The sequence below is a fragment of the Arachis hypogaea genome, chromosome 8, assembly GCF_003086295.3.
Source record: "Arachis hypogaea cultivar Tifrunner chromosome 8, arahy.Tifrunner.gnm2.J5K5, whole genome shotgun sequence".
NCBI classification, from domain to species: domain Eukaryota; kingdom Viridiplantae; phylum Streptophyta; class Magnoliopsida; order Fabales; family Fabaceae; genus Arachis; species Arachis hypogaea.
This window is the reverse complement of record NC_092043.1, coordinates 47,683,801-47,700,517: the sequence shown is the minus strand read 5'-3', so window position 1 is coordinate 47,700,517 and position 16,717 is coordinate 47,683,801. Positions and strand designations below refer to the sequence as shown.

At 29.9% G+C, this 16,717-nt stretch overlaps 2 protein-coding genes and 1 long non-coding RNA gene across 5 annotated transcripts; 1 reads left to right on the top strand and 2 right to left on the bottom strand.

Annotated features, from left to right (window-relative positions):
• Positions 1–1,724: 1,724 nt before the first annotated feature.
• LOC112705456 (uncharacterized) lies at positions 1,725–2,162 on the bottom strand. The gene has a single exon (XM_025756283.1). The coding sequence runs from the start codon at positions 2,160–2,162 to the stop codon at positions 1,725–1,727; it is 438 nt and encodes a 145-aa protein (XP_025612068.1).
• Positions 2,163–9,026: 6,864 nt separating this feature from the next.
• Positions 9,027–9,683, top strand: LOC112708477 (GATA transcription factor 7-like). Its single transcript, XM_025760620.3, has one exon. It carries the CDS (start codon positions 9,027–9,029, stop codon positions 9,681–9,683), a length of 657 nt encoding a protein of 218 aa, XP_025616405.1.
• A 1,031-nt stretch (positions 9,684–10,714) lies between these two features.
• LOC112707939 (uncharacterized) lies at positions 10,715–15,287 on the bottom strand. Of its 3 annotated transcripts, XR_011864934.1 has the most exons (4): positions 14,960–15,270; positions 14,055–14,178; positions 13,328–13,377; positions 10,715–12,876 (listed from the first exon to the last, which is right to left on the bottom strand). It is a non-coding gene; the product is annotated as an uncharacterized lncRNA (long non-coding RNA). The 3 variants fall into 3 exon arrangements; XR_011864935.1 differs by lacking the exon at positions 13,328–13,377 and having other exon boundaries at positions 12,642–12,876; positions 14,960–15,176; XR_011864936.1 differs by lacking the exons at positions 10,715–12,876; positions 13,328–13,377 and adding an exon at positions 13,883–13,947 and having other exon boundaries at positions 14,960–15,287.
• Between the last annotated feature and the right edge of the window lie 1,430 nt (positions 15,288–16,717).

The window sequence follows — 16,717 nt, the reverse complement described above, 5'->3', positions numbered from 1 at the left end:
CACCCTTGCTACTACCCAGGAAGATCAATCATAACACGGAGCAGTGGGCGAACCACGCCCTTGCATCTACCCAAGAAGCCTCAATACTAACCAACTTGGAGAAAGTGGGTGAAACCACAATCATTGCGTCTACCCAGGTACGTTTTCATATATCCAGGAGCAACAAAAGAGGAGATCCTAATTTCTCACCATCTCGCTGGAGGCGATTTTACAATACTAGGAGAAACAAAGAAGGGGATCATCATCCACCATCTCCTGGGGACGTACTTTCAAGAAAGAGTACTTAGATGAAACAATTATTTCTTTAAAATCAGTTTTATAATTATTAAAAATATATATATGCAACTTTATCTCCTTTACACTCCGATATCTTCTCTTTATTCAATTCAAAGCACTTCACTAAACCACTCTAGTTAACCTACCCATAGTACTCTATAACCCTAAGTCTCCGGCTCTAAATATAAAACTATCTTTTTTATTCTACCAGTACACTCTTGCTCACCCCCAACAGTCTAAATACAAGTTAAGAAATCTCAAATGGTAATTACAGAGGTTTGGAAAACTAATGAATTAATTAAACATTCAAAAATATCTTTTTCAGCCCAAAACATGGGGTCTCACGTACACGAGTCGCCTAGCGAGGTCGGGATGTTATCTTTTGTATTTTGTTATGTATAGACTTCTCCTCTGTATATGCTTTACTTTTGTTCCTTCTAGGGGTTTCATGGAAAAATAGGAGTTTGTGTCATGTCTTTTAAGTTGTTTTGGGAATGTATATATGCATATGTATATGATATTCTCCAGCCGGTATTGGTTTCGTAGGTCGAGCTCGAAACTTGATATTTTGTACCTTTGATATTTTACTCCTTATGTACATATACCTTTACTTTCTTCCTATTTAAGTTTCCGTTATGTGAGCGTTGCGCTTTTCTTTTCACGATTTTGCTTAAACCTTCCTTCAAGGCTCCTCGATATAAATTATTTTCAACTATTACTATATACTAGTGTTAAACTCGTGTAATGCACGGTCTTACATTTTAATTTGACATAGTAAATCGAAAATAATATTTTATAATCATAAATTTCTCGAGTTTAGTATAACACTATCATCATCATTATATAATAAAGTACTGAATTTGCTGTTTTATCTTTACTCAAAATAAAATGCAAATGGAATAGTTTAAAATCTATAATATTTTTGAACCATAAGAAAAGAAACCTAAAAAAATAAGAACATATATAACTGTAATAGTACTATGTCAATTTTATACTAAACTTTATATTAAAAGGCTAATGAAAATTTATCGACAACCTAGCATTTTACTAACCTCATTAGAAAAGCAATTGGCATATGATGTTGTGCTTCCTATTACACATTTCATTTCAAGTCTGAAAGTAGGGTTATAGATAATTTAGTTATATCTACAGTAAATATTTGTACAAAAGTGTAATCATAATATGTTATTAAAATGAAAATATTATTTTTCTTACCTAAATATTATTAAAAACTTCTTTGAACACAACATTTATTATTGATGACTTTGGATTGTCGTCTTCATCCAAAATTAGAACTTTGAGGCCACTGCGACTCTTAACTCTTGACAAAGTAATGTAAAATTGTCCATGGGTGAACACTAATTTTGGCAAGTAAAGTCCTACACGTGATAATGATTGACCTTGACTCTTGTTGTTGGTTAAAGCACATTGTTAATGGAAAATTGTCTCTATTGGAACTTAAATGGAATTCCTGAATCTAAAAGGATCAAGTTCATTTTTGTAATATACACTTTGTCGCCAATATTTCTACCGGTTACTACCGCCGCTCCAATTACGTTGTTGCCAAGTTCGTTAACTATTAACCTTGTTCCATTGCATAAACCTAAAGTCTGGTCTATGTTTCGCAGTAGCATTATAATGACTCCTGTCTTCAAAGTCAACTTGTGGTTAGGTAATCTGGAACATTTGATGTCATTTATGAACTCTGGTGTGAACCACTCTTGTTGTACATCTTTATTCTCATCAGCTTGATATGTTGTGTTAGAACTTAGATGCTCCTTTTCCATCTCTGAGAAGATTGTCAATACGAAGTCATTTTTCTTCTCGACATTCTCAAGCATGGATGTAAGCATTGCCTTACTTTGAAAATACCTATAATCTGACATGTTTTGCAACAAATTTGGATATGCAAAGTCTACCAAACGAGAGAGAGAGAGAGAGTCATCAGTAGTTGTAATCAGTAAATCATCTAAAATTTTAACTTCTGACTCATCACCAACAGCAGAACCAATATTTCTAATTCCAACATCAAGTATCTAATTAGGAAATCTGTTCATTTTACCATCATGTTTATCCAACGAAGACATTAGAAGCCTCATGTTCGTATGCAGCGTCAAAACATTATAGAATTACCACAAATAAGATGAGTTAATATCTAATGACAATATATCATATCTATTTCCTTTTGGAATTACCGAAATTATGTGTTTAAAATCACCTCCTAGAATCACAACCTTATCACCAAATGGTTGATGTGTCTTTGTTGATCAATAACTGAAATAAAATTCCCGAGCGTCCGATCAAGTGCTTCAAAGCACATTTTATTGAGCACTAGAGTTTCATCCAAAATTATTAAGCTACTTTTGATGAGCACCTCAGCCTTCAAACTTCCATGCTTGATGTTGCAAGTAGATTCATCAGTAATTATAATGGGTATTAAAAATCTAGAATGAGCCGTTCTGCTACCAACTAGGAGTAAAGACACAATTCTCTAGATGTGACATTTAAAATTACTTTTTCTCTAAACCGAATAGCAGAAAAAATTTCATTCCAAATAAATGTCTTACCACACCCATCATTCCCATAAACAAAGTAAAAATCACCAGAATTTGTAATAACAACATTAAGTATCTCATTGAATACTAACCTTTGCTCACAAGTCATCTTTTGTTCTGTATATAAGTTTGTATGAATAAACTTATTTGTGTTATATGCTAACTCATCCTCTATTAACTTATTTTGAAAAAGACGAACATCACATGGCTCAGGATATGGTATTGATTGATAATCTCTTAAAGATCTTGCATTGTTGTTGTGTATCTTCTCAATCTCAATAAGGTAGAAATTTTTTAATTCGTCATCAATCATGTTTAGTCCTAACAAAAGCACATGATAGTTTTATGAATATTTAGTAAGTAATTTCGAAATAAAAACTATTAATATCATTAATAAAAATAAAAGTAATAAGAGAATACCATCTTGATATAAAAAAAGACCTAATGAAATGTTTTGATTTTTCAATGTTTTTCTCCTCTTATATAGTATTCCATTAGTTAATAGTGTCCAAGTTGCATTTCAAACACGATCTGGTTTACTAACGCTATTAGATATCAGTAGCGTCACAAATAGTTTTCTCAATTGATTACCAGATGCAAGTTCAACTACCTCATTAATAGCTGTAATGAATTCTCTATCGTCACACAGTAATCCCAAGGAATAGCAAGCATCTTGAAAGTTAGAATATGTAATCTCATTAACTGTCCTAATAGATTCATATGTTGCGCAACCTCTCTGTAACAACATTCTCATATAGTAGATATCACTTGTACCTCTTGGAACATAGTTTAATCTCCCCATAGAATATCCTCTTTTGTGTGGAAGCCATTCTGTTGCTCCTCTATCATAAACAAATTGATTTGAAAACTCAATATACTTCAAAATTTGCCTTGTTTCAAATCATTTGTTGGCCTCCATCCATGTTAAAAACATCGTACATTTTCTTTCTTCTTTTTTCATGATCTCCTCAAAATCGTCACCATCTTTAAATACGATATTTTACTCTCAAAACAAATGAAAGGTTAATCTCATCACTGAAGACCACCTCTAATGAATATCATAAGTTAAAGTTTTTCACACAGCCTCACATGCGGATAAATACCTACAATTATAAAATTGTTTGATCTCTTCAATAACCTTAATATTCTCTCAACTGAAAGCGTCCTTTGAATCTGTCTAGACGTTTACTCATGTACTTGAACAAATATTTGATAGTATTTGACTTGTTGTAGTACTCTACATTAATATGCGCTTGATAAGACATAAGCACATATGCATTGAATAGAACCGCATTCTTATTATCCATACGAACTTTCTTCTTCTCAATAACAACTCTGGTGTCTCCTTTTCTATATGATGGGTGTCCACTATTTGGTACAGTATTCATCTTTCATGTAGGAAGATTTTGAAAATTCTCTACCACATTATCCATGAATAATATATGTAGACACATGTCTAAATAATTTTGGGTACTGAATAGGATTGGACAACTTTGACGATATTAACCGGTCAATTTGAATTGTCATTGTTATCTTGTGATCTCTGCTCAACCATAAAAGAATATAAACATGTGGCAGACCTCTTTTTTGGAATTTTACCATGTACATCCCATGTAACAAAAAGACAAAAAAATAATGCTATAAATAAACTATCTATTTTATATATGTGCTTGGATAAATTAAGGGTGATAATAAAAAAATTAATACCTTAAAAATAAAAAATATTTTGTCATTTATTTTATAATAATTTAAAAGAAATTTTATAATATAAATTTATAAAAAAATATAACATCTTTAAATAAAATATATTTATTTAATTTTTAAATTTTATTTTATTAGAAAATTCAAGTAATAAATTCTGTACAAAAATACTATGTTAAATTAAACACATTCTTCTCACATTTTATTTTAACTTAATAATATTTTTTTGAATAAAATTAGACTTTAACTAAAAAAAATATTTTTTGAGTAACTACCTTTATACCTTCTATTTTTCCTCTTTCAATGACTGAATATGTCTTTGAAATTGAAAGCAAACCATCAAGAGTACTCAACATCTTGAAATTATAATTAATTATTAATTATTTTATATAAATGAAATATTACTAATGACTAAAAAATTAAAAAAATTAATTAATTTTTAATAAAAAGTACAATTGTAATTGCACCTATCATTTGGATAGGGTGAGCCTCGCTAAATTTATTTATAAGGTCTACATTATCAGTTATTTTTCTAACTTTATAAGAAGGTAAAAAAGGTAGATTATCAAATATTTAGACTTCAACGATAAAGAGAAAGGTATTGTCAATTAGGTTGAGTAAAAGTGTAGATGTATCTCATAGATCTCCTTTCTACATGGTATTATTTAACATATTAATAATAAAAAAATATAAAAATTATCATTAAAAATACTTCCGTCAATGATTCTAGAAATAAATATATACTGATTTGAACCTACCAATAAGAGTGAATTAAGTATCTCTACACAACTCTTTTTCAATATTTATTTTGTCTTTGTATCAAAGACTACAAAACATGCATAATTATGGTCATTAATGACACCAAACTTAAATCGATACCTCATTATTATACAAAAATTAATTGAATAATTATTAATTATTATCATTATTAGCTTAGAAATAAATTTGAATTAATTTGCGTTGACTCAGTACAATAATTATGTGAATTTAGTAGCTTAAGAATAAATTTAAATTAAAATAAATTTAAATTACTTTTTTCAAAAATTTTAATTTATGAACAAATAATTTAAAATTAAAAAATAACAACTTAAATAAATAATAATAATTTATAATTTAAAAAAATACTCTGTAAATAATTTAAAATTTAAAAAATAACTATCTAAGCAGAACAACTTACAATTTAAAAAATAACAACCTAATCAAATAACTTAAATTTAAAAAGGACCAACCTAAGTATATAATAATTTATAATTTATAAATAAAACTTTAAAATTCAAAAGAGTAACATGCAAATAAATTAAAATTAAAATTAAAAAGTAACAACCTAACCAAATAACTTAAAATTTAAAAAATAATCACTTAAGAAAATAATAATTTATAATTTTTAAAAATTTTTAGTGACAACACATGAGCAAATAATTAATTCAAAAATATTAAAAATTAAGTATTTAACAACCTAAGAAAATATAATTTAAAATTTAAAAAGTAACAACTTAAGCAAATAATTTATAATTTATAATTTATAAATAAAATTCTAAAAATTTCTAATAACTACGCTTAAACAAATAAATTCTCAAACTCAATATATGAGTAGTAGGTTAGCATAAGAGCTCTCCATTTGTACAAGAACTCCCTATTTGTATTACTATAAAGATAAAGATTTAAAAGGTAACAACCTAACAAATAATTATTTATAATTTATAAATAAAATTTAAAAATTCAAAAGAGTAATATGCAAATAAATTAAAATTAAAAAATAACAACCTAAACAAATAATTTAAAATTTAAATAATAATAATATAAACAAATAATAATTTATCATTTTTAAAAATTTCTAGTGAAACATCTAAGTAAATAATTAATTTAACAATATTAAAAATTAAATATTTAATAACCTAAGAAAGTTTAATTTAAAATTTAAAAAGTAACAAGCAAATAATAATTTATAATTTATAATTTATAAATAAAATTCTACAAATTTTTAGTAACAACACCTAAACAAATAAATTTTTAAACATAACATATGGGCGCGATGTCAGGATAAGACCTCCCATGTGTACAAGAGCTTCTCATTTGTATTACTGTAAAGATAAAAATGTATATTTTATTTTACCACATCATTTCTATTGTACTACTTAAGCATAAAGCTCTGTGCGTGGTAAGCATAAAGCTCTGTGCGTGGTAGAGCTTCCGTGTGTGCAGGGTGTTACATGAGATACATTATTATTTAAAAAATACCATTAAAATAATCACCAAATTTTTAATACTTAGAAGAGTACATAAAAATTTTATTTAAATTTAGTTTTAAATTTATAATGAGTACAAGAAATATTCAACTCTCAATCTTTTTAATTTGGCATACATCGTGTATCACTTATTTGAAAATGAATTCTATCATCCCTCTCTACAAATAAATGGTAAATTACCTTTTATGATGTATATATTGAAACTGATTTACCAGATAAGTTTTATGAAGTGGATGAAATTTTTACAAATGCAACTGATGCACTTGAAGGTAGAGGAGAACTTATAGTCCGTGATGATAGAAGTCATAAAGATATTTAGAAAGGTTCTTCAAATACTCAAATCATAAATATAGTTAAAGACATTGTTGTTGATGATGTCAAATACAAGTTTTAAGGGATGGTAGATTCAGATCCTCATGAGATTAAAGACATTGTTGTCGATGAGATGGAGATCAGGTCGAATTCAATTGCAGACAATAGGATTTGCAAGATGAGGTGACAATTATGCACAAGAATTTAATCACTTTCATTGGACAAAAGTTTTGCGGATAGTAAACTTCGAAGATATTATCACCATACAGAAGAGGGTGGAGAAGGCGCAATGAGTGTACGCTAAGGTTGGAAGGAGCTGTGCCTATATAGCAGAGATTCTCCTATCTCGTTAGCCCAAATGTTACCACCTGTACGAGCTGAATACATATGCACCTTATTGATAGGTTTATAAGTTCACCACAAAAAAATTTTTCTGGTTGTAACAGCTACCACCACCATTATATTGGTGGTGCTAAATTAAATTTAAATAATCACAAAAAAGAGAAAGAAAAATAAAAGACATATACCTCATTATTATGGTTAATATTCAACTTAATTTTAATTATAAATATTATATATATTACAGAAAATAATTTATCATTTATTTTATAGAAGACATAGTAATATTCATCTTATTTAAATCCATCGTTTATTAGTTTTTCTTTCTCATAATTTAAATTTAAAACCTCCTCATTTTAATTTTTTACATGTAAATTATATGTAAATTTCAATTTTAATTTCTTTTTAAAATTTATTTTAATCTTAATTTATTGTATAAATATTTTTTAACTTCCTCTAATATTTTATCCAATTTCACTCCTGTGTTTCACATCTTTGTAATCCCACGTGCTCTGTTCTTCGTTCCTTCCAATCTTTTTAGAAGATAGTGGACGATTTTAATTTTAATTAAATAATAAAAATATCAGAATTTAAAAAATTGAATAGATTATAAAGAATGAAGATTGGTGGTTTAATTAACATAAAACATGGAAATACCCTATATTTGATCTTTTTAATTTAACTATACGACTAAAACATTTTCTAATATTCCATTCGATTTAAAAAGTAATGAATATATCGATTTTTATGTTTAAAATCCATATAAATTAAATTATTAATATTTTTTATTTTAAAAATTTTATTTTTATACTGATAAAAATTATATTTTTATATTTATAAATACTCATATCTCGTTTACCATATAACCGAGATACACTCATAATTAATTCATTTATACTTTAAACGAGATAAATAATAAAATATAAAAATATAAATTATGTCCAAATTATTTATATCAATAAATAAAATATTTAAAATATCTCCATATTAACTCCCAAAAAAAAAAGTAAGCTGATTTTTTGGATCATTTTGGAACCCTAATTTTTCTTTTTAAAAAACTATACTAGTTGAGAATTAAGATTTTCTACTTAACTAAAATTATTAATTTTGAAAATTTTTACATTTTATAAGACTTGCCGTTAAATTTTAACCCTAACTATATGTAGTAAGCCTTATCTATACTCTTATACTTAAAAGTAACATAATGTTTTTTTTTTTAAAATACACATTTAATGTGTTTTAATTAACTTTTAAAACAAATAAAATAAAAGAAGATAATGCACCGGATTCGAAAAGATAAAAAAAAAAAAAAAGATAATGCACCATTTAAATTTAAACAAAATTTGAACGTAAATAGAATCATATCTTAGGTAAATCAACACTTAACAAAAAGTCTGAAAGAAAACCGTGTTACTAGATAAAGTGATAAACATAGCATCAAATAATTTAATTTTAAAGTTGCAAGGTGTCATGATAAAGATATGGGGTAACTTATAAATATCCATTAATTGGTCAATTATTCCCCACTATATGATGTATATTCATCCTCTTCCACCACATCCATCATAGTATATACATTTGTTCCTTCTTTAACTTGATGGCCTCTGATCATAACTTTCTAGACTTTTTTCTCGAGGAGATAGAGTTTGAGAATGAAAGAGAGAATGATCAGTTTTATTCTTATGATTACAACAATGAATTGTCAAAATCTGAGAGCCAGTTATGTGTACCTCTAGATCCGGTAGAAGATTTAGAATGGTTTCCGAATTTTCAAGACGATTTAATATCTTTAAAGAACTATGATGACTACCAATCATCACATCCCCAGAATTATTATTTTGTTGATGACAACTCGAATCAATTTCGCGAAAGCTTCGATCAACCGGCTACTCCTCACCAACAAAAGGAAACTAAGTCAAAGCATGAAGATACTGGCGTAAAAGACGATGAGAACGATGAGTATGTGTTGATGGATATGAACGGTCGTAGAAAAAGGAAAAAGTCCAGGACAACAATTAACAGGAAGCCGAGGAAAAATATGAAATTTGAGACTAAAAGATGTGCTCATTGCGAAGTAGAGGAAACTCCTCAATGGAGGAATGGACCCATGGGTCCGAAAACATTGTGCAATGCATGTGGTGTGCGCTACAAGTCTGGTAGGTTGTTACCGGAATATCGTCCCAAGGCAAGTCCATCTTTTGATAGCAGTAAACATTCCAATTATCATAAGAAGATAACAAGGAGGTTTCGTTAATTAGTCTATCCTTCATAGAATTAATTACTAGTTTAGTTTAATCATTATAGTTCACTAGATGTTTTATCTTTTCTCATTCATTTTTGTGAATAATTTCTTTTTTCAATAATTATGTTTATATTTATTTTAGAATTAAATATTTTGGTCAAAACTAATTTAAAAAATTATATATAATTATCAAATCAACTATGTTACTATGTTAGTGTTCGTGCTCGAAACGAGGTCACTATCTCAAGACTTGAAGAAGTCTAAGTGCAGAATTAGGTCTGGTGGGTAACTTCCAAACATTCCGATGCTAAAATTAATAGTGTGCTAAGTAGTAAAATGAGACTACTGTTTTTTTGGTATTTAGTGCTCGTTATCGTGGGGATTCAACGGTTACAAGATCAGATGAATGGCCATGGTAGTATCTCCAGGTATCTCGTGAAATAGGCTATGACCTTAATCGATTATAAAATATATATTAAAATTAAACTAAACAAAATATATTTATATATAAATAAATAATAATTAATTTAATAAGTAATTTTGAAAGTGCAAAAAGTGATTTTCATTATCAAATAGATTAATTTAGTACATTGTTATAGTATATATACGAATTTATTCATATGACAATGTTATATACTCTTTTAATCAGATATACTATACATTTAGGTATCCTGTATTTTTTAATAGTTATATGCAATTACATATTATTTTGTGCTAGTGATATATAAATTGACTAATTCGCTTAAAAGAAATTTGAATTCTAGAAAAAAATATATAAATTTACCTAATTTTCTTTTGATTAACCAAATTATCAATTAAATCCGTATTTTTAAAACCACACTATATATGTTTAATATTGAGTTTAATTAGATTACAATTCTAGAGTTTTAGTTTAAAAGAGTTAAATTATAATTAGTAATAATTCAAATTTTAAATTTAAATTTAATAAATATAACTAATTTGTCAAATTCTGATGGGTTCACCTTAAGATTTCAACCAGAGTACACTTATTTCGATCTTGGAAAAGTACAAAAAAACGATGATAATTATAAATAAACAATGCGAATAATGGAATAAATTATTAATTAATTATTTTTAATTTCAGATTTTGAAATTTAAAAGATAAGGATTAGTAATTAAACCAAATTACAATTGATCCGATTACTCCTAATATCACGCTAACTTACCATTCTCCTCTCTCATTCTCCGTTTGCGATCCTCTCATTCTCCGTTTGCGATATCCGGTCCACGGCAACTTGCTCGCCACCGTAGACTCACCCCAGCGCTGCTGCACCTCCCCACCATCCGTTCCGACACCGCCCAACCTTCTGTCGATGCCGCCTAGCCTCCGTCAACGCCGCCAAAGCATCTCCTCGTCCCGCTTGTGCTCCGTAGCAACGTCAAATCGCGCCATAGCAACCCCTTTCCGCTGGCCGTGCAAACCCCACCACAGCCCCGCCTTCACCCTGCAGCTCACCACCATCAACAACAACGATAACCACGGACGACCACCACCTCAATGCCAACAGTGAAGTTAAAGGCTATTTTGTATCCCAAAGCAACAGTGAAGCCGCCCCCCTTTCTCCAGCATTCAAGTAACTCTATCCTCTATCTCATAAACCGAAGTGTTGGAAGTGTTGATTATTGCTATAGCTACTTCTAGATTGAAATTGGACTGAATTAAATTTTGGTTCCATATTCTATTTAAATGCTGTAATTGTGAAACCCATTCCAGATTAGTAGTCATTGCTATCGAATGTTGATTAATCCCCTTCCTACTTCCCATAATATACCTTTTTCTAGCACATTTCTGCCCTCGATAATACTCATCCAACCTCATGATGGATTATTACCAACCTCTGCTTTTAGGAAGCTTGAATATTTGTAATATTTGTTCTGTAATACTTTATTGAAACTAACCTCAACCTTGCTTTGCGAGCATGGCAAGGTTAAAAGCCTTCAAATCTTTAAAGTCCCCCCCCCCCCCGCCTTTTTTTGCCGCCACCATAATTGGAGTATGGCTCTCTAAATTTCTTCAATTAGTGTCTCCGGTAACTTGAAGCAACTTAGTGTGTATATGGTTATCACCATTGCCACCGCCTTAATAAGCACTTCGCATCCACTAGAAGATAATAGAGCCCTCTTCCAGCGGCGGAGCTTCTAACACACCCTATTTTTAATGTAGTTAAATATTACTTTCTTTGATCTTTAAATCATTGCCGGTAAATAGGAGTAGCGAACGGGCTTAAACCTGCCGGGCCGGCCTGCATAACCCGCCCAAAAAGGCAGGCTGGAGTGAAAAATTGGGACCGCCAAATAGTAAAAGCCCGCTTAAACCGCGGGCTTTGACAAGGCGGGCTTCTCTATCAAGCTTAATATTTTTTAGCAAAGGAATATTTTTACAATTTTTTTACCAAAACCCAACTTCTCCCAACCCAACTTACAAGAGAATGAAGATGAAAATTGAGTGTTTTGGATTATATTTATTTTGTTTTAGAGACAATATTTATAATTATGTTTTGGATTACGTTTATTTTACTTTGGGAACAATATTTATAATTATATTTTGGATGAAAATTTGGTTTATAATTATGTTTATTAGATATTTATAATTACAAAGACTTTAATGATTATGAATATAAAAATTATAATTTGTTTATACTTTTAGAAATTATAATTGTTAAAAGTAAAAAACATAATAATTTTTTTATACCTTTATATATATTATTTAATAGTTAAAAAAAAGAGGATCTTTGATGGACTTGGCCCGCCGGCCCACTAGCCCACCGTTAGGCAGGGCGGGCTGGGATTTTGGGATCGCCTCATTAGGCGGGGCGAGGCGGGCCAATCCGCCTAAGGGCGGACTTCTGGCGGGGCAGGGCGGGGCGGGGCAGGGCTTCCCCGCTTGCCACCCCTACCGGTAAACACAAATATTTGTTTTGATTGTCAACATGAGGGACAAGGAGAATCTCTGCCAAATTGTCTCAAATTAGAATTGGTGTGTTCTTACTAAAGAAGACTGATGATTTGTCCAAGTTTACCCCTTGGCCATCAATTTCTTCGTAAGTCTGTAGGACCGGTAACAATCTTTGGCACTTTACTTCTGAAGCTTTGTTAAAAAGAATTAAATCGTCTGCAAAGAAAAGATGATTGATTGTCGAACACCTCTAATCGTGTTCTCTGTGGAGAAGATGGAAAAGTCCTTCTGCGCAAAACAAAAATAGGTATGGAGATAAAGGATCACCTTGTCGGAATTCTCTACATGGTTTAAAATAACCATGAGGTTATCCATAGATCACAAAAACCTAGCTTCTCCATCACCTTCCAAACAAAATTCCATTCCACCCTATTATAAGTCTGCTCATATCCAGCTTTAATGCCAAATCATAATCTACTTACCTTCTATTTTTGAGAAAATGCATGAATTCTGTGCAATTAAGACATTATCACTAATCAACCTGCCCTTTATAAAAGCACTTTGAGAGTCACTAATTAGTCTATTCATAACTGATTGAAGCCTATGCACTAGAATTTTAAATATGATCTTATAAAAAACAGAACTAAAACTAATCGGTCTAACTTGTTTCATAGAATTAGTGACTGACACCTTAGGTATGAGACATATGTGAGTATGATAAAGGCTTTCAAAATTTTACCTCCGTAGAAAAAACTTCTAACAACTGCTGGCACATCTCCCTTTATTGTACTTCAAAAGAAATGCCAAAGAAATTACCAGAAAAAAATCAAGACATGACTTGGTTAACTGTATTGAAGTTCATAATTACATAATACTTTTTAATTATTTTAAAATAGTAAAAAGAAGAAACCGAAACTAACACCACCCATTTGCATATAGCCCAAATCCAATTTTCAGGTACTCTTGATCAAAATATTGGTACTATGCATAAAAGGGATTATTCAATGATCCTGAGCCTTGGCATATCTAATTCTCTTTCAAAATTTTCTATATATGATTTGGACTATCATGACTCACAAGACGAGCTATACGAGACCCTCCAGAATTTCACCTTGGCCCTTTATATCATGACTCACAAGAACAGTAAATGAACCAAACAGTTTCTCAGAGTTAAAATTCAAAATTAAGTATAGCACGGCTAAAGTCACAAACCTCTGCAACTTCCTAAATAAAATAAGCATACACCTAATAGACCGTATTAACACATAAAACTACGGATTCAAAAAACAAAAGGTGTTCAATTTAAACATATTTAAGTAGAAATGATCCAGAATTAAAGTGCCACTCCAAAGTCTGAAGCTGGATTCGAAAGAAATAAAATATTTAAGTCGTTTATGATATGCTAAGCAATACACATCCTCTATTTATTTGCTTAATGTAAAAGAAAAAAGATCTTGAATGTTCACCTTGTTGAAAACAGCCACACATGATTTGTAGGTAGGCGCCATTTTCTGCAGAAAGCAATTATTTCAGGAGTTGAATAGAACCTTGGTTTTCCATTGCCCAGTTCAGTAAGTGCTGTAACTACCGCTGTTCAGAAAAAGAAAATATCAATGAATTTAAGATCCAAAAGAATGTCACGCAAAACTCCACATGGAGTAGATCTTTGGAATCATTTGAGTTGGATGCATTTGTTGTTTCCATGTAAGAATTAACTCAGACACTTGTGTGGAAAACTTCATTGCTTTATCAACTCCAGATACTGGGGAAAACAGTGACCCGTATACCTTTCAATTGTGTTAATTGTCAAGGTTGTGGATCAGAAAGAAGTTAATAAAAGATCTAAGGAAGATGTAGACCAAACCTTGCTTTAATATATATTTGAAACAAAGAATTAACATGACAAATTTGTAATGATTTCCATGACCATGAAGCTTTGATGTTGTGTATACACCATTAGTTAACATTGAGTTTCCTTAAACTAGAGATTAAATAAAAGTAGCAATACAATCCTAGACTGGTATCATTAACAACCACATGGACTGAAAGGTGCATGCACAACAAGAGAGATCACAAAATACGTTGAATTATGAAGACGAAATACAACTGGGAAGATATTGATTTTTTTTTTAATAAGAAAAACAGAAAATGAAGTCACAACGAGCTTCAATCGGCACAACGACCATCGGCAGAGTTGAACTTCGAAGGCCAGAGAGCCAAAATATGAAAGGCCTGAGCGACTAGGGTTTGGCTTATACAAACTCAGAAAAAACCCTAAAATCCAAATAAGAATAAACTCAAGACTAGAACAAAGTCAGAATAAATCAGGAATTGAAAGCCATAAACAAGAACCCAAAATAAATGTTATTACCTGAAGCATCTCCATCTGAAACTAAGACTTGTTGATCAGGGTAAGGACGCAACGAACCAACAAGATAGAGATGAGAGGACACGATGTACCGGTAAGGAGGAGGCGATGAGACTGGAGTTGGGGACGTCAAGGCTAGAGGTGGCTGGAGTTGAGGGTAGAGGTTAGAGAAACTAACTGAGAGTTAAGACAAGGGAGTTACGACTTACGAGGGTGGGATTTCGGATCAAGGGCAAAAAAGGGAGAGTAGGCTAGGGATGCGGAAAGCGACCAACTGAGTGAGAAAGATTTTGCGGGAATGGAATTTCGATTTGGCGGGATGCGAAAAAATAAGGAAAAGAGTGAAATAGGAGAAGAGTTTTGGAGTAATAGAATTTTAATTTGGAAAGTTTTGGACCCTTTGTATTTTTGGGGTAAAAGGTGGTATTTTTAAATAAGGTGGAGGATTTGTGTGTTTTTTATTTATATGAATATCATAAATTTGATCTTTAAATTTGTGGTGTTTTATTTTTTTTCTTGATAATTACAAATTTGAGGATTAAATTTGTGATTTTAAATTTTTTTTTAATATAAATTTGTGGGTTAGATTTAAGATTTTTTATTTTAAATTTTTTTGAATATATAAATCTGACCTTTAAATTTGTAATCAGATTTTTCTACTTCTCCAAATTTGAGGGTTCGATTTGTGACTTAAAATTAAAAAAAAAATTAATTCATATTCAAGAAAAACACATTAATTATTCATAATGATAAATTATATACAATTTTATGGCTTTTTTACTTAAATGCGCATGTAAAATACATTAATTCCCAAAATGCGCATGGTTTAAAATTTTTTTGAAAATACGTATGGCCAACTCACAAGGATCACACGAAATAGAAATAGGAAGCATATGATGGGAAGTGCCTCCGAAATGGGTTCATGCGATATGACACAAGTCATTTCAATTGTATCATTCACGAAATGAGTCACCTCAACCATGGCATACACGAGATGCACCATTTCACTCATGGCACCCACGAATTGGATCACTTCACGTATGATACCCACGAAATGGAAATGAGGTAGTTTTTTCTTTGATAATAAATCGTTTTAAATTAAATTAATTTACTCTTACTATATAAATCGTTTTATCTTAAATTGGTTTAATAAAAAGAAAAACGAAATTTCATTATAAATCAATTTATACAAAATCGATTTATTAGGAGTTTCTACTTCTATAAGCACTTTTATAAAATTTAAAATTTTTATTATACAAATAAAATTACGTGATTTTTACATATGTTCTTAATGCCTTTCACCATAATAGAAAATATGAACTTATACAAATTTAACAATATTTTCATTTACAAATTTCAACAAATACTTAATTATATATTATAATTATGCATAAACTAGTTTAAAATGACGGTAAAAGAATGGGAGAAAGGGAGCAAGATTGATTTAGATAATACAACAAAAGAAGAGAGAACTTTATAATCAAAATTGTTCTTATCTGGATCACTTCTTAATATTATTAATATAAAAATTTATTTTTAAAAACTAACCTATTTAAGTTAATTATTCTTAACCTTAAACCAAGATTAAACCACCAAAAATAATTTAGTGGTGATAAATTTAGGTAATATATACGAGTTCTTAGATAATATTGTTCTAAGTAGGAAATATTATTTCCCCCAAATTAAAATATATATGAGGTCTTAAATTTTAAATTAAATTATTGTTATAAGCAATAAATATTATTTCCCTAGTCTTGAATA